At 43.8% G+C, this 18300-nt stretch overlaps 2 protein-coding genes and 1 long non-coding RNA gene across 18 annotated transcripts in view; 2 read left to right on the top strand and 1 right to left on the bottom strand.

The window, feature by feature from the left end:
- The window catches only part of LOC118702348, a 12985-nt gene extending 3760 nt beyond the window's left edge, over positions 1-9225 (top strand). Inside the window, exon 2 of the long non-coding RNA XR_004982703.1 lies at positions 9070-9225. This is a non-coding gene — a long non-coding RNA (uncharacterized LOC118702348). The remainder of the gene's footprint in view (positions 1-9069) is intronic.
- LOC118702294 (carcinoembryonic antigen-related cell adhesion molecule 1) overlaps positions 1-18300 on the top strand; it is an 813263-nt gene that overhangs the window by 653320 nt on the left and 141643 nt on the right. The gene's annotated exons all lie outside the window — the stretch shown is intronic.
- On the bottom strand, positions 3288-14721 carry CXCL17 (C-X-C motif chemokine ligand 17). Its single transcript, XM_036408200.2, has 4 exons — positions 14415-14721; positions 7268-7348; positions 6204-6305; positions 3288-3791 (listed from the first exon to the last, which is right to left on the bottom strand). The coding sequence occupies exons 1-4, from the start codon at positions 14488-14490 to the stop codon at positions 3694-3696; spliced, it is 357 nt and encodes a 118-aa protein (XP_036264093.1). The 5' UTR covers positions 14491-14721; the 3' UTR covers positions 3288-3693.

An 18300-nucleotide genomic window follows, 5' to 3' on the forward strand; every position in this document is an offset into this window, starting at 1 on the left:
TTCTTCTGGCCCCCACCAGGCCTCCTTTGTCACAGATGCCTCATTGATTCCTCATGATGACACCTCTCTTTGGGTTCCACTCCTTTATCCTGGCATTCCTGGTCTTTTTTAGGCAGTTGGCAAGTGGGCTGGCCACTGCTGGCCCCAACTCCTGTGGGTTAGAAACAGGAGGAGGTTGGTTGCCTACCACTCTTCTACCAGAGGGGAGGGGCTTGCCCTCTTGTGTCATAAATAGAGCCCCACCCTACTCACCACTCAGTTAAAATGCTTTTGTTTTTGTTTTCTCATAAGGCAGCATCCAACTTAGTCCTTTGGGATGACAGAAGTCAGATCATGGATGGGTGTTCCTTTTTTCCCATCACCTTCTGATGTTTGAGGAAAGGATCAGAGGGGGAAGCTGTCTCTATACTGTAGTAATAATCTTTTCTAATTTATTTATACTTTCAAGTAGTTGCCAGCTTAATTTCCTTATATTGGGTCGGCAACTAAGTAATTGCGGGTTCCACGCATATATGGCTTCAGTTGAATTTTTAGGTTTGCAGACATAGTACAAATGTAAAACACATTTTTTTATTTGATAGTTGGCTATCCAGCTGTTAATCAGTAAAAAAAGTTTTTTGATCTGTTTTGTAGTTTTCGTTTGGCATTCGTTGAAAAATGGAAAATCAAAAGGAACATTTTCGTCATATTTTGCTTTTTTATTTCCGCAAAGGGAAAAACGCATCACAAGCTCATAAAAGGTTATGTGCTGTTTATGGTGACGAAGCCTTAAAAGAATGGCAGTGTCAAAATTGGTTTGCCAAATTTCGTTCTGGTGATTTTTCACTCAAAGATGAAAAACGCTCTGGTCGTCCAGTTGAAGTTGATGACGCCCTAATCAAAGCAATAATCAATTCGGACTGTCACAGTACAACACGTGAGATTGCAGAGAAGCTTCATGTATCACATACATGCATTGAAAATCACTTAAAACAACTTGGCTATGTTCGAAAACTCGATACATGGGTTCCTCACGAACTGAAAGAATCACAGTTAACGCAACGCATTAGCAGCTGCGATTTGCTAAAGAAACGTAATGAAAATGATCCGTTTTTAAAACGACTGATAACTGGCGATGAAAAATGGGTTGTTTACAACAATATCAAGCGGAAAAGATCGTGGAGCAGGCCAGGTGAACCAACTCAAACAACATCAAAAGCTGATATTCATCAAAAGAAGGTTTTGTTATCAGTTTGGTGGGATTACAAAGGAATTGTCTACTTTGAACTCTTACCACCCAACCGAACGATCAATTCTGATGTCTACATTGAACAACTAACAAAATTAAACAATGCAGTTGAAGAAAAGCGGCCCGAATTGACAAATCGAAAAGGTGTTGTATTCCATCATGACAATGCAAGGCCACACACATCTTTGGTCACTCGGCAAAAATTAATGGAGCTTGGTTGGGATGTTTTGCCACATCCACCATCTAGTCCTGACCTTGCATCATCTGATTACTTTTTGTTTCGATCTTTACAAAACTCCTTGAATGGTAAAAATTTCAATAATGATGATGATGTCAAATCGTACCTGATTCAGTTTTTTGCTAATAAAAACCAGAAGTTTTTTGAACGTGGGATTATGATGCTGCCTGAAAGATGGCAAAAGGTCATTGATCAAAATGGGCAATACATTACAGAATAAAGTTATTTAGTTCCATGAAAAAATTGTCTTTGATTTTCCTTAAAAAATCCGCAATTACTTAGCTGCCGACCCAATATTATCATTCTAATTTCACTCCCATGTTAAAAAAATGAATGACTTCCTCTTATTTGTACAGCTTGAAACCCTTTTCAATGGTATTTGAGATCTCCCACACTATCTCTCTAGCTCTGAATCTATGGTTCTGCATATATGTCTTCTGTACTAGTTTGGAAACTCACAGAGTACAGTGACCCTTGATGATGATGATGATGATAACAACCACAAATCCTAAAAGTGTTCTATATACTAGGAAATTACCTAGTATATAGTTTTTTAGACCTATATTATCTTTAACTAGAGGCCTGGTGCACAAAATTCATGAATGGGGGGAGGTGGAGAAGTCCCTCAGCCTTGCCTGCACCCTCTTGAAATCCAGGACTGCTGGCTCCTAACTGCTCACCTGCCTGGCTGCCTGATTTCCTCTAACCACCTCTGCCTCAGCCTGGCAGCTTTATCTGGAAGGATATCTGAAATGACATCTGGAAGGTTGTTAAGCTATCTGGTCTAATTAGCATATTATAATTATTATAGACTAGAGGCCCAGTGCATTCATGCACTGGAGGAATGGTCCCTCAGCCCGGCTTGTCCCCTCTCACAGTCTGAGAGCCCTCAGGGGCAGGAGGCAACCCAACAATTAGGGGAAGGCAATGCCCCCATCACACCTCTGCTGCTGTCACTGTGGCGGCATAAACCTCAGCTGGCCCTGGTTACCTGAGCCTTGGGTGGCCTTGGGTGGCTGGGCAGCTGCCATCTGAGGCTTTCCTGTGCCTTGGTCCAGCCCTGGGCAGTTGGGCAGCCAATATCCAAGGCTTGCCTGTGCCTTGGGCATCGGCTGGGTAGCCACCATCTGAGGCTTGCCTATGCCTTGGGCTGGCCCTGTGTGCCTGGGGGGGCTGAGGGGACAGGGGAACTCCAGAGGCAAGTGGTATGCGTCTGCCACTGTGGCAGGGCTGAGGGGACTGGTGTCGCCATCTTGTGGCTGTGGGTGCTGCCATCTTTGAGGGTGTGACAGTCAATTAGCATATTCCCTCCTTATTGGCTGTGGGCGCCACTATCTTTGTGAGGGTGTGATTGTCAATTTGCATATTCCCTCTTTATTAGATAGGATAAGACCATGTCTGATTCATTGCTATACTTGTTTTCTTTGTCCTACTTAGCTCTTACCTCAGAAAGATTTGTTGAAAGAGTAAAAGAATGAAAAATTTGACAGGAAAGAGAGAGAGAGAGAGAGAGAGAGAGAGAGAGAGAGAGAGAGAGAGATTGGAAAAGATCTGTTTGGTTGGAAGAAGTATGTGTAGATGTAGAATCTGGGTTGAGTTTATAGTGAACAGGGTAAAGTGGGTCATTTAGATTAAATGTGAGTTGCTAGACCTCTTTAGCAAGAAATGATTTTGACCTATTACACTCTTTTCAAAGTATATTTTTATTGATTTCAGAGAGGAAGGGAGAGGGAGAGAGAGAAACATCAATGATGACAGAGAATCATTGATCGGCTACCTCCTGCATGCCCTCCACTGGGGATCTAGCCTGGAACCTGGGCATGTGCCTTGACCCAGATCAAACCATGACCTCCTGGTTCATACATAGGTTGACCCTCAACCATTGAGCCACATCTGCTGGGCTCTAAACATAAAAAAATATTTCTTGGCTTCTGTTTGCTATTTTCCTGGTTGTATTTAAGGTCAGATGGAACCAGCTAGGGAGTCAGGGTTTTCTGATTTCTTTCAGGTAATTAAGTTTAAATGAAGCCTGAATTATGAGAGGGTACAGGAAAACACAAGAGAAAGCACTAGAGGGAGCAATAATCAAAATAATCTTGGGAAAAATGCTTTTTGAGAACCCTGGAATGATTTAGGGAGTGGGGACAATGAGAGGGAATTGAGGTGGGAGAAGAGCATTCTCTTTTGACTAAGAATGTTTCATTGGGAGAGAGGGCTCTCAGAGCTCCTATAGAGGCAGAGTTAAGCTTGCTAGCTGACAGCGTTTGATAAATTGCTGGCAGGCTCTGTAGTGCTTGTTTGGCTTCCTGTGGTGCCTTTGGCGATCTAGGGTGGAAATAAAGGGGAGACAATAGTGTTAAAATTTTTTAAAATTTATTTTTTATGAGAGCTTTTAAAATTACAAAAGTAAGACTATCCAGGGGAAAATAATTTAAAAAATATCAAAAAAAAATTTAAATTCCCCCAATTCCACTCCCCATTCCCTAGAACAAACTGCTGTTAATATTTTACTATATAGTCTCCCATATCTTTTTGTATGTAAACTATTAAGTTTACTTTAAAAAATAAAAACGAGCTGAAACCAGTCTGGCTCAGTGGGTAGAGCATGGGCTTGTGGACTGAAAGGTCCCAGGTTCGATTCCAGTCAAGGGCAAGTACCTTGGCTGTGGGCACATCCCCAGTGGAGGGTGTGCAAGAGGCAGCTGATTGATGTTTCTCTGGCATTGATGTTTCTAACTCTCTATCCTTTTCTCTTCCTCTCTGTAAAAACTCAATAAAATATATTTAAAAAAAAAATGAGCCCTAGCCAATTTGGCTCAATCAGGTAGGAGCGCATGTGGGAGGCAATCAAACTATGTGTCTCTCTCACATTGATGTTTCTTTTTCTCTCTGTCTCTCCCCCTTCCTTCCACACTCTCTAAAATTCAATGGAAAAATATCCTTAGGTGAGGATTAACAACAACAACAAGAATAAATAAATCCTTAAAAAACATAAAAATGAGATTATACCATACCAGTATATATTGTTTTGCTTTGCACCTTTAGCAAATATTTTTTTTTAAAACTAATCTTTAAAAAAATATATATATATTTTATTGGTTTTGTACAGAGAGGAAGGGAGAGAGACAGAGAGTTAGAAACATCGATGAGAGAGAGTCATCGATCAGCTGCCTCTTGCACACCCCCTACTGGGGATATGCCAGCAACCAAGGTACATGCCCTTGACTGGAATCGAACCCGGGACCCTTCAGTCCCCAGGCTGACACTCTATCCATTGAGCCAAATCGGTCTCAGCATATTTTATTATTACAAAATATTATACATATATTAGAAGCCCAGTGAATGAATTCGTGCACCAGTGGGGTAGCTCGGCCTGGCCTGTGAGATCAGGCTGAAACTGCTTTTCAACATCCCTCGAGGGTTCCTGGATTGTGAGAAGGTGCTGGCCAGGCGACTGGTGCATAATTGGGGCCAGAGAGGGATGCAGGAGGTTGGCCAGCTGGGAAGGGACTGCAGGAGTGCTTCAGGGTGTGTCTAGCCTATCTAGCTCAGTCCCAACCAGCCAGATCCCAGCAGCAAGCTATTCTATTGTTAGCATCTTCTCCCTGGTGGTCAGTGCACATCATAGCAACTGGTCAACCAATCTATTGTCTGCCCCCTGGTGGTCAGTCCATGTCATAGTGAGCGGTTGAGTGACCTTAGCATATTATTAGCATATTATTTTGATTGGTTGAACGGACGACCGGATACGAAGCATTAGGCTTTATTATATAGGCTTATATTATATAGGAGTCCATAAAAACTTATATGTTCAGTTCAATAAATAGTTATAAAGCAGATGTTCATGAAACTATAACCCAGGCCTAGAAATAGAATATTGGCATCATCCCCCTCCTTTTCTGATCACTATTCTCTCTTTCCCCCTGACTTTTATAGTAAGCATTTACTTTTAAAAAATATTTTTATTTATTTCAGAGAGAAAGGGAGAAATAGAGATAAAAACATTAATGATGAGAGGGTCATTGATTGGCTGCTTCCCACATCCTCTCTCCCCCACTGTGGGTCAAGCCAACAATGGAGGTATGTGCCCTGATCCAGAATCAAAGGGCGACACTCAATCACTGAGCCACACTGGCCTGGCTACTATTTTCTTTATTGTTTTACTCTCTCTCTCTCTCTCTCTCTCTCTCTCTCTCTATATATATATATATATATATATGTATAATTTAGTTTAATTTTGCCTATTTTAAATTATATTTTTAATTGATTTCAGAAAGGAAGGGAGAGGGAGAGATAGAAACATCAATGATGAGAATCATTAATTGGCTGCCTCCTACATGCCCCTGTAATGGGGATTGAGCCGGCAACCGGGGCATGTGCCCTGACTGGGAATCTAACTGTGATCTCCTGGTTTATAGGTCAACAACCTTCAACCACTAAGCCACACTGCTTATGTGACTCTGGTGTCATTTTCAGAAATCACTGATCAGGTTCCCAATCTTCCTCTACTTTGATAATCTAAGTTTGAAAATCTAAGACTTGGTTAAACCTTTCTAGTATTAGGAGAATTGTATCCTGCTTTTCTTCCTCTTCCTGTTTCTCCACAAGTAGAAAGTGCTGAGATGTTTATCCTGGTCTTCATTTCACCTCTATTGTCTGTTCTCAGCCCCTGCTTCATGCCTAGTTGATTCCACCGAGTGACTCTGGTTTAAGAAGTTTCATTCTTTTGAAACTTACTGTTTTTTTTCACATTGCCCTTCAAATGATCACAGGGACACTGCTTCTTTGGAAGCCTGGGCACTGCCATGAGTTTTCTTTTAGGAGCTCTCAGGAACCAATCTGAAATAACAAGGTTGCTGCTAAGATGGGAGTAGGGAGTAGAGTAGGACTTTACTCGCCATCTTTGCTTTTTTAATACTACAATGGGATGGGGAAAAGGGTCAACATGGAACAGTGGAGATATCCAGTTATAAATGTACTAGTGGCCTGGTGCATGAATTAGTGCATGGGTTGGGTCCAGCAGGCCTGCCATGATTGGGGCTGATTGGGCCGGGCTGATGGGGGAGAGGGGGTAGGTGTGGGAGGAGGGAATGTGGGAGGTTGGCTGGCTGGCCCTGCCCCTGATTTGGGGGGGACGGGTGATGATTGGTGGCAGGGCCGGCTGGGGCGAGGGGCCTTGGGCAGTTGGCCAGCTGGTCCTGCACAGCCCTCCCACCCCCCAGTTGAGCTCTCGGTCAAACTCCTGGCATGTTTGGCTTTGCATATTAGGCTTTTATTATATAGGATTTCTGAGCATTTTTTTCCTGGTCTGTGTTGGCAAGAATTTAGTGGCAGGTGTGGAGAGGGCAGCAGGATATCATTAGGGAGACTAAAAAAATTAGGAATAAGACATAGGTGTCAGCCTTCCCTTTGGTTTTTGGGCTGACACTCTAACTACTGAGCAATTGGCTAGGGCAATATCTTCCAGTAGCTGCTTTACCTGGAGCAAGCCATTTTGCCTGATTTTAGTCTTACCTGTAAGTAAAATAAGGTTGAGAATAAGATCCAGGAAGCTTCCAGGAAGCTTTGGGAAGGTGGCCCTGGGTTCTTAGGGAAAAAATAAGGGAAAGTTGGCAGGCAGAGAGGAGTCAGCCTTCTTAAGAGACTCCAGAAGAAAACAAGTATTAGCTCTGCATGAGGTGGGCTGGTGGAGAGGGGAATGGGTGAGTCAGCTCAGCTAACTTCTGCATTCGTCTCAGGGACTCAAGGGAGAGGATTGGGGTATCTCGATGGTGTACCACTGTTGAGACTGAGTTACTGACCTTTGCACTCACATTCTTGGCCACCTTCCTGGAGCCACCTCCCAGAAGCCTGGCGTTTGTCCCTTTGTCCTCTGGCGACCCCTGTTGAAAGTAAACAGCTCACTTCCAGAATCTGGAAAGGGCAAGGGCCAACAGAAATGGTCCTCCAGCATTGTGCTATCTAGTTTAGTTCAGTTCCATTTCTTTTCCTTTTTAAACTTAGGGGTCTAGGAGTATTTTAACTCAAGTACTGAAGAGAAGAGTATTTTAAACAGATAAAGAATTGAGGTTGAAAATCCAGCCTAGAGAAAAGTTTAGCTGGAGGTAAGTAGAGAAAGAATGGCTTCTGAATGGAAGAGAGGACAGAGATGGGGCTTAATCAAAACCATCTTCTCTTCCTCTCTCCCCAGCCAAACACACACTATAAAATCCTCATAACTTAAGGAAGGAGCAGATTATTCTATAAACCCATCAGGATCTTCACCTGACCTCTGTTTGTGGTATTTGAATACCTAATCCCAGTCTAACTATAAAAATATGACATTTACCTTTGCTTCCCTGGATCAAAAGCCATTCCTCTTTTGGCCTCTATTCAGGTATGTTTTATCACCTGGTGCTTTAAAAAAAAAAAAAAATAAAAAAAAAAAAAAATATATATATATATATATATATATATATATATATATATATATATATATATATATATATTTAATTGATCTTTTACAGAGAGGAAGAGAGAGGGATAGAGAGTTAGAAACATCAATGAGAGAGAATCATTGATCAGCTGCCTCTTGCACACCTCCTACTGGGGTTGTGCCTGTAACCAAGGTACATGCCCTTGACCAGAATTGAACCTGGGACCCTTGAGTCCGCAGGCCAATGCTCTATCCACTGAGCCAAACCGGTTTTGGCACCTGGTGCTTTTTTATTCCCATTTTGTGATAACTAAAATATTTTTTTATGACAATCAAGGATGACGGTTTATATATAAACTGGAGGTTCTGGAGCTAGAACAAGACTGGGTAATGATCTTCTGTAGTACTTTTGGCTATTGCTGTCAGAATTAATTATTACTTTACATGGTTACCATCATATTTGAGTGCAGCTCTATTTTTACACAATTATAGTTTTTTGTTTGAAATCTGTTGTGAATAGAATTGTTTCCCTCTCAAAATTCTTGTTGAAACCCTAACTCTTAGTATTATACCTCAGAATGTCTGTATTTGGAGATAGGGCCATTAAAGAGGGGAGTGAGTTAAAATGAAGTTATTTTTGGTGGGCCCTAATCCAATCTGACTGGGGTCCTTATAAGAAGAGATTTGAACACATAAAGAAACACTATGGATGAATGTGTACAGAGGAATGGCCAAGAAGAGGTCCATTTGCATGCCTAGGAGAGAGGCTTTATAAGAAACCAAAACAACTTCTATCTTCTAGAACCGTGAAACAGTATTTTGCTACGGTGGCAGCCCTAGCAAACTAAATTCCCCACCTCCCCCCTTCTGAACCAGTAGACTCTGAACCAGTAGCTAAGTAGTCATCCAGTTACATGTTCCTGACACATGGCAGGCACTTGGTAGATATTTATTCTATAAGTGAGTGGATAGGTTGTATAAAGAGGGCCCTTAGAGATCATCTGGTTCAGTTCAGGTCTCCTGTTTCCCAGACTTGTGCCCTTTCTACCACCAGAAGGAGGGTGTTGCATCATTTCCTCACGTGCTGGTTTTTAAATGTTTTTACATGCTGTTAAAAGTAATTTAAACAGGCATAGCCCCTGCCATGTAAACTTTTCTAACATTTTATTCTTTCCTGACTTCTCCTAGTTCCAGGGAAAAGCCCCAAAATATTAGAGCCAGAGGAAACTTGTTTGGATCTCTTCGTTGAAAGTTTTTTTCTTTTTCTTTCTTCATTGTAAATGTAATATGATATAACTACATTAGAGAAAATTTTAAAAGTTCAAATAAAGAAATCATTATTCTGCCAAAACCAGCTTGGCTCAGTGGATAGAACGTCAGCCTGCGGACTGAAAGGTCCCAGGTTCGATCCGGTCAAGGGCATGTACATTGGTTGCGGGCACATCCCCGGTTGGGGGTATGCAGGAGGTAGCTGGTTGTTGTTTCTCTCTCATTGATGTTTCTAACTATCTCTCTTCTTTTCTGTAAAAAAATCAATAAAATATATTAAAAAAAAGAAATTGTTATTCTTACCAACTGTTGGTACTTTGGTATTTTTCTTGCTTATGATTTTCTTTATATAATGATAACCATAGTATGTGAACAAATTTCTTTTTGTTTACTTTGTAAGAATGTTGCAGTGTCACCTGAGGATATTTTTCATTGATTTTTTTTTTTTTTTTTTTGGAGAGAGAGTGGAGGGGAGGGAGAAGATGGGGGGGGGGAGAGAGAGAGAGAGAGAGAGAGAGAGAGAGAGAGAGAGAGAGAGAGAGAGAGAGAGAGACAGAGGCCAATGTGAGAGAGACACATCAATTGGTTGCCTCACTCATGTGCCTTGACTGGGGATGGGGATCACGCATGCAACACCTGAAGGGTGTCCAGGATCAGGGTGAGGGTTCCCTTGGGCCGTGGGGCAGCCTCAGCGAGGGGCCTGTGGTGATTTTCAGGCCAGCTACACACCCCCTGTAACCCAAGTGGAGGCCCTGGTATCTGGAATTTATTTACCTTCTATAATTGAAACTTTGTAGCCAGGAGCGGAGCTAAGTCCCCTAATCGCGCCATGGCTGACACCATTTCTGTTTGGATTTGTTTACCTTCTATAATTGAAACTTTGTAGCCTGGAGTGGAGGCCTAGGCCGTCCAGGGCAGGTGGAAAGCTTGGCTTTCTCCATTACCGGGGGAAACCCCAGCCTGTTCACTCCAGCTCTGTGGCTGCTGCCATTTTTCTTGGGATTTATCTTCTATTGATATAATTAAAACTTTGTATTCTTGAGTGGAGGCCTGGGTGTGTGGAAAGCTTGGTGTATGGAAAGCTTGAGTGGAGGCCTGGGTGTGTGGAAAGCTTGGCTTTCTCCAAGCCTCCCTCCTGTTCTCTGTGGCGGCAGCCATCTTGTTGGGGTTAATTTGCATGTTCGCTCTGATTGGCTGGTGCATGGGGATGGTGGGCGTGGTTTGTGGGTGTAGTGGAGTGATGGCCAATTTGCATATCACTCTTATTATACACACGCGCACACACACACACACACACACGCACACACACACACACTAGAGGCCTGGTGAATGAAAATTCATGCACTGGAATGGGGGGTTCTCAGCTGGGCCTGCCACCTCTCATAGTCCGGGATCCCTCAGGGGTAGAAGGCAACCTGGCAATCAGGGGAAGGTGATGCCCCCATCATACCTCTGCTGCTGCCACTGTTGGCAGTGCAAACCTCGGCCGGCCATGGTTACCTGAGCCATGGGTGGCCATGATGGCTGGGCAGCTGACATCTGATGCTTGCCTGTGCCTTGGGCCGACCCTGGGGTGCTGGGGGGCTGAGGGTGGGTCTGGCCCCAATGCACACCTACCACCCCCACAGTGGGGCTGAAAGGACTGGGAAACTCCAGAGGGGCTGAGGGGACTGGGTACTGCCATCTTATGGTCGCCACCATATTTGTAATTGTATAATGGTCAATTTGCATATCCCCACTCCATTAGAGAGGATACTAGTGGCCCGGTGCACCAATTTATGCACATTGAAAGGAGATTAATTAGAAGAAATATTTTAATATCGCTATTTGCCCTTTCTCTATAATAAAAGTGTCAACCAAATTCATGATCGACAATGACAGATGGAAACACAAGCATGAGATTGGCGCCAGTGAGAGCTTTATATGTATTGTGCATATGTGTGAGTCAACTTATTATAGTCAAATATATATAATAAACTTGCTTAATTAGACCTGCTTTCTGATTTAGCTAAACTTTTTCCAGCCCAGTGAAGCACCCCAAATTTTCTTTCAGGTAATTTTATGGTGCACCATTTCTTACTTCTTTTCAGTTGGGTCAAGTTTCTAAACTTTCTAAATCTCCATTTTCCAGCTATTGAAAAGAAAATAGGATTCTACTGAGTCTCCTATCTATCTACTCAGGACCTCTGTGAGGATCAAATGAGATGAGGCACGGGAAAACGCTTCACAGACATTTGGTTGAAGTGTAAAATGTTTTCTCCTATGTTCCTGGAACTCCAAGGAAGCAGGTCGCTAGGGAGAGGAAGCCAGGTATTGCTACGTGATGTCATTACCAGGCATCCACAGCAATTGTTTCCAGGCTGGGCTGGGCTATGGGCTGCATTTTGCACCATGGGGTCTTCGCAGTGGCAGCTATGATCTAGTGGGCTGTCGCTCCAGGGTGATGGTGGGGCCTGTGTCCCACTGGGGGAAGCTGAATATTGCTTTATGGGTGCCAGGTACAAAGTGCTGTTTTTTTTCTGTGTGCATCATGGCAGCTTCTGCATTGTGCGTCATAGCGATGGGTCAGAGTGTAGGAGGGACATGTTAGCCTTTTATCCTATCTAATAAAAGAGTAATATATAAATTAACTGTTACTCTGTAACATAGATGGCAGAGCCCATAGTGGCCTGGGTGGGATGCTCGTGGCATCACCCCTGGCAACGCAAGCCCAGCATCTGCACCCCGTCCTTGCAGAGGAAGGGGAAGGGAGGGAAGGGGCCTCAGGCTTGAGTCCGGGCGAGAGATGCTGGTGTCATTGCAAGTTGGGCTGAGGGGCTCCCCTTCCCCCCATGCACAAATTTTGTGCACCGGATCTCTAATATATATTGATTTCAGCGAGGAAAGGAGAGAGAAAGAGATAGAAAGATCAATGATGAGACAGAATCATTGATTTTCTGCTTCCTGAATGCACCCTACTGGGGATTGAGCCCACAACCCTAGGTACCCTTGACTGTAATCAAATCCAGGACCCTTCAGTCCACAGGCTGATGCTCTATCCACTCAGCCAAACCAGCTAGAGCCTCATAAGACCTTTTTAGGGAACAGACAATAGACTAGTTTAGGTGAAGCATAGAACATTTGGTAGTGAGTGGAGGGGGTGGATTGGAAAGGCAGGTTGTGGCTAGAGTTTTGTAATTATTTTTCCTTTTTTGAATATATTTTTATTGATTTCAGAGAGGAAGGGAGAAGGAGATATAGTTAGAAACATCAATGATGAGAGAGAATCATTGATTGGCTGCCTTCTGCAGGATTGAGCCTGCAATCCAAGCATGAGCCCTTGACTGGAATTAAACCGAGGACCCTTCAGTCCTCAGGCTGACACTCTGTCCACTCAGCAAAAATGGCCAGGGCATGGCTGGAGCTTTAAATTCAGGCTGAGGACTCTAGGTGAGGACTCTAACCTTGGTGTCTGTCATATTAATGGAAAAACCTTCTTTTCCAGAATGGTGGGCTAAGCCATGGGGCCCAGGAGCCTCCAGAAAGCTCCTCTCTCTAAGGAAGAAGAAATTGGGGTGGAGTCGGATTCTTTTATTTTGTTAATCCTCACTGGAGGATATTTTTTCCATTGATTTACTTCTAGAGAAAGTGGAAGGGATGGAAGAGGGGGAAAGAGAGAGAGAGAGAAACATAGACTGGAGGGAGACATGAGACGCACCTACCTCTACCGGGGCTGGGGAACAAGAAACCTAGGTTTCTGACCTTGACTGGGAATTGAACCCATGACCCTTTGGCCATGGGCCAAGACTCCAACCACTGAGCAAAACTGGCCAGAGCTGGAGTTAGACTCTTGATTTTAGGACCAAGTTAAGACTGAGTATGTAACAAAGCTATTTCACTCAAAGTAGCCCTTGGGGAGATGATACTCTCAGGTAGAAACATCCATGAGGATGAGCTCTTCTGCATGGTTGTTCTGCTAAGAGCTGGATGATTGGAACTGTTTTAAAAAAAACCGTAACCAAGACCTAGCCGGTTTGGCTCAGTGGATAGATCATAGGCCTGTGGACTGAAGGGTCTCAGAATCCATTTCGGGCAAGGGAACAAGTCCTGGTTGCAGGTTTGATCCCCAGTAGGGGGCGTTCAGGAGGCAGCCAATCAGTGATTATCTCTCATCATTGATTTTTCTATCTCTCCCTCCCCCTTCCTCTCTAAAATCAATGAAAATATATTTAAAAACAAACAAACAAACAAACAAACAAACAACCCTAATCAAGAGCTGTTTCAAAAGGTGAGCTGTTAGAACAGGGATTGGTATGGTTAGCTTTTCAAATATAGATACTATCTGGGGGTATGATTTTTCTAGTTTATTACTTTGCCATTAAATCGCATTATAATTGTTGGTGGGTTGTCTGGTGCACTATAAAGAATATAAGCAAGGACTTCCTTATTTTCTATAAGTGTACAACTGCCCTCAACACCTTTATACCACTGCCACCAAGATTGGTTGTGGGAAAATTCATTACTTTGCTGGAAGAGGAATTGGGGGAGATGTAAGAGACCAGATCTTTGTTGAGCTAATTAAAAAAATTTTTCTTTGCCAGCTACAGTTTCAGACATTTTCATAAACACTATATCATTTGACACTCACAACACTGGTTGGATATAAGTACAGTTTTCTCCCTTTAAAAAAAAAATAAAAAATATTTTATTGATTTTTTACAGAGAGGAAGGGAGAGAGAGATAGAGAGCTAGAAACGTCAATGAGAGAGAAACATTGACCAGCTGCCTCTTGCACACCCCCTACCGGGGATGTGCCCACAACCAAGGTACGTGCCCTTGACTGGAATCGAACCTGGGAACTTTCAGTCCGCAGACTGACGCTCTACCACTGAGCCAAACCAGCTTCGGCCAGTTTTCTCCCTTTTGTAAATAAGGAAATAGGTATTGAGATAGGCAAACTTACCTCAAATCCTGTAGCTAAAAGGAGCTACATTTTAATGCAGGACCCCCCCCACCCCCTACATTCTCCTCTCTGCCTCCCCTTCCCACTTTTTAAAAAAATATATATTTTATTGATTTTTTACAGAGAGGAAGAGAGAGGAGAGAGCTAGAAATATCAATGAGAGGGAGACATTGACCAGCTGCCTCCTGCACACCCTACACCAGGAATGTGCCCGCAACCAATGTACATGGGACCTTTCAGTTTGCAGACCGATGCTCTATCCACTGAGCCAAACCGGTTTCGGCAACCCTTCCCACTTTTATAGAAAATTAATTTTATTTACCTGGATTTGGGTTGCTAGAGACCATGGACATCAGCATTAATGCCAGCAACAGGAGAAAAGAGATGAGAACTTTCATTGTGACTGTTGGTGCTGCTGTAAGTTGCTTGAAGAAGGTGTGGAAGGTTCCCAGATAGAGGCTCTGGACTTCTTGCGACGACTCAGGCCACTGTATTTGGCTTGTCAGTTTGTGCTTTAATCCTAGGCCAGTGTTCCCATTTGAGGGTGAGAACAGGTAAGTGACGCTAGCTTTGTTAGGTAACAGGTTGGATCATGTGCTTTACGGGAATCTGGGAGGTAAAATTGGCCAAACAAAAGATATGAAGCATTCTTAAGAACATTAGAAGTAACTGATGACTTGGCAACTATACTTGTTCCCTCCCCTCCTCCCTCCCACCTCCGTACCTCTCAATGTGTTATGATTTCTTCCCTAAGCCTTTTTGCTCCTTTGAATTTCCTTATACCTTTCAGAGACTCTACTAGCTTAATATCTGGTAGGAAATGAGGATGCAGGGTTGGCAGAAGAGAGGAGAACATAGACTGTTTTCTCCTGTGTGTGTTCCCGCTCCCATCCTTGGCACACAGTATCACCATAGTGGTGGTGTTGCCTGGGAACTTGTCCTGTCCTCACTCTGTTTACAATTTCCTCCACTTTATATAAGGTGGGAAGTAGACATGACCAAGGAGGAGAGGCTATACTCTCTTGCCAGAAACACCGGAGCAGTGGGTCAGACCAGGCTTCCTTGTTGTTTGTCAGGAAGTGGCTTAGTTACTCCAGTCTGAAGGAGAGGGAGCTGGGTTGATGGAAGACCTTCAGGACTTCAGGTCCAAGAGGGTTTGAGAAACAGGAACCACAGGAGGGAAGGTATTTTCCCAGACCACTGGAGCTCTTGGCTCCACACCTTATTTGGAAATACAAGCAAAACAAGGAGGTATTACTACATAGAGTAAACACTGAGGATTATCGAACAATAGCACTTACCTTGAGTCATCCCAGAGACTTTAGGAAATGTGCTCAAAGAAAGAGGAGAGGCCAGGCTTGAAGGCTGGTTGGTAATTATGGGGGCCCAGGGGAAGTTAACAAGGAAGCTCCCAGGCAGGAGTGAGAAAAGGTAGTGTGACTTTATTTCACCTAAGAGGAGGGAAGAGGCAAGGCATGAGTCAAATCCTTTTTGACTTTTTAAAATATATTTTATTGATTTTTTACAGAAAGGAAGAGAGAGAGACAGAGTTAGAAACATCGATGAAAGGGAATCATTTATCAGCTGCCTCTTGCACACTCCCTACTGGGGTTGTGCCCGCAACCAAGGTACATGCCCTTGACCGGAATCAAGCCCTGGACCTTTCAGTCTGCAAGCCGACGCTCTATCCATTGAGCCAAACCGGTTTCAGCTCCTTTTTGATTTTTGTTTGATCATCTTTAACCTCTCAATTTTCATATTATTCCTGCCTACTGACAAGTTGTAGAGTCTTTGCTACAACAAAATTTATAAATTATCTGCAGGGGGCCAGGCGCTGTACTGTCAGTGGAGATTGTCCTTCAGTTAAGGTTAGGGCTTGGCCTGAGCTTGGTCTGATATAAACCGCTGATGTGGTTTCTCTCTGGAAAATTCTAACAATGTTCTCTGTCCTTAGGAGGCTCAAGTCTAACCAGGGAGATGACATTCACTTCATCAAATCTGTGATATAAGTGAAACCAAATTTCAGAAGTGGCAGGAATTCACTGTGGCTTGGGTCAGGTGGAACTGGAGCTGGGTCTCATAGGATGGGGTAGGATTTGGGTTGATGGAGGGCAGAAGAGGAAAGTGCAGAGAAGGAACATGACACTAATTGGGTGTGGGTCTTTGAGGACAGGGACTGTGTGTGTGTTTGTGTGTGTGTGTGTATCCTATCTACCCTGTTTTCCCGAAAATAAGACAGTGTCTTATATTAATTTTTGCTCCCAAAGATGTGCTAGGTCTTATTTTCAGGGGATGTCTTATTTTTCCATGAAGAAGAATAAGATACACATTTATTGTTATATGAAAATGAAGGAAATTTATTACCTGTATATGGTAAGGTAAATTAATTTTCATTCTGAGACAGAGCCCGGGGGGGGGCTTATTTTTTGGGGGATGCCTTATATTTCACTCAAAAGGAAACCTGTAAGTAGGTCTTATTTTTAGAGGATGTCTTATTTTCGGGGAAACATGGTAATAAGAGTAATATGCAAATTGACCATACCTCCTCTACACCCACAAGCCATGCCCACAAGTCACGCCCCCCAGGCAATCAGAGCGTGTATGCAGATAAATCCGACCAAGATGGCTATGGCCACAGAGAGCAAGAGGAAGGCTTGGGTTTCCACTGGGAATGGAAGGAGCCAAGCTTTCCACCTGCCCTGGCCGGCCTAGGCCTCCACTATAGGCTACAAAGTTACAATGATAGAAGGTAAACAAATTCCACAGAAATGGCTGCAGCCATAGAGCAAGCAGGAGGCTTGGCTCTGCTCCAGGCTACAAAGTTTCAATTGTAGAAAGTAAATAAATCCCAGATACCAGGGCCTCTGCTTGGGTTGCAACGGGGTGTGGCCGGCCTGCAACCCACCATGGGCCCCTTGCCCAGGCCGCCCCACACCCCAAAGGAACCCCCAATCTGATCCAGGACACCCTTCAGGGCAAACCAGTCGGCCCCCACCTATGTACCAGGCCTCTATCCTACTTAATAAAAGAGTAATATGCAGATTGACCATCACTCCAACACACAAGATGGCTGCCCCCATGTGTTCAAAGATCCTGCCCCCATATGGCCATAAAATGGCCAGCAGGAGAGGGCAGGTGAGAGGGACCAGACCTGCAAGGGAGGGCAGTTTGGGGCAATCAAGCCTGCAGGGGAGGGCAGTTAGGGGTGACCAGGCTTGAAGGGGAGGGTAGTTAAGGGCAAACAGGCTGGCAGGAGAGCAGTTAGGCATCAATCAGGCTGGCATGGGAATAGTTAGGGGGTAACCAGACTGGCAGGCAAAAGTGGTTAGGGGCAACCAGGAAGGCAGGCAGATGAGCAGTTGGGAGCCAGCAGTCCTGGATTGTGAGAAGGATGTTTGACTGTCAGGATTGGGCCTAAATGGGCAGTAGGATATCCCTCGAGGGGTCTCAGATTAGAGAGGGTGCAGACTGGGCTGAGAAACAACCCTCCCCATGCATGAATTTTGTGCACCGGGCCTGAACTTATATAGAGCCTGATACACTGGGAGTACTCTACAAATGTTTGTTGAATTGAGAGATATTTTTGTGAAAGTGCAATCCATTACTAGGAAGAAAATTTGGTGATGAGTGTTTATGCATACACATCGAAACTGATGGGGATTCTCTACTTTCCCAGGCAGCATCAGAATCAGGGAGCTCCTCCTCAGACCTTTCTCTCTGTCCCTTCATTTGTTTACTTCTCTGCTTTCCCCATGTCCTGGCTCCCATTCAGTTCACTCTGGCTGATTTCCTTCTCCAGGGACTTGGGGTGGGATGTATGGTCTTATGTATTACAGAAGTGGGCTTGAGATCCCTCAAACTCATTGATATTGATGAGAAAACAATGTTGAGATGTTCTAAATTAAAATTACAGCAGCCAGAGAGTAAAAGAGATAGACTGAACAGTTAGCCTGTTACTAGCTGTGCACCAGCTATGATAAAAGACTGATCACATTTCTGCCTGTCTATTGGAATTGGGAATTAATCTGCAGGTGACTATTTCTAAGATTATGTAAAAGAGAGACTTGCCAGCACCATAGAGCCCCAGGGCCTCCGCTTACTTGCATATGAATTTTTCAATCTTCTGCCCAGAGCCAATCCACAAGAGCAGGCATTTCTTCCTTTATTTAATAAGGAAGGGAGGAGATAATGATAGAAACATCAATGAT

This window comes from Pipistrellus kuhlii, unplaced genomic scaffold, assembly GCF_014108245.1.
Source record: "Pipistrellus kuhlii isolate mPipKuh1 unplaced genomic scaffold, mPipKuh1.p scaffold_m20_p_38, whole genome shotgun sequence".
NCBI classification, from domain to species: Eukaryota; Metazoa; Chordata; class Mammalia; order Chiroptera; family Vespertilionidae; genus Pipistrellus; species Pipistrellus kuhlii.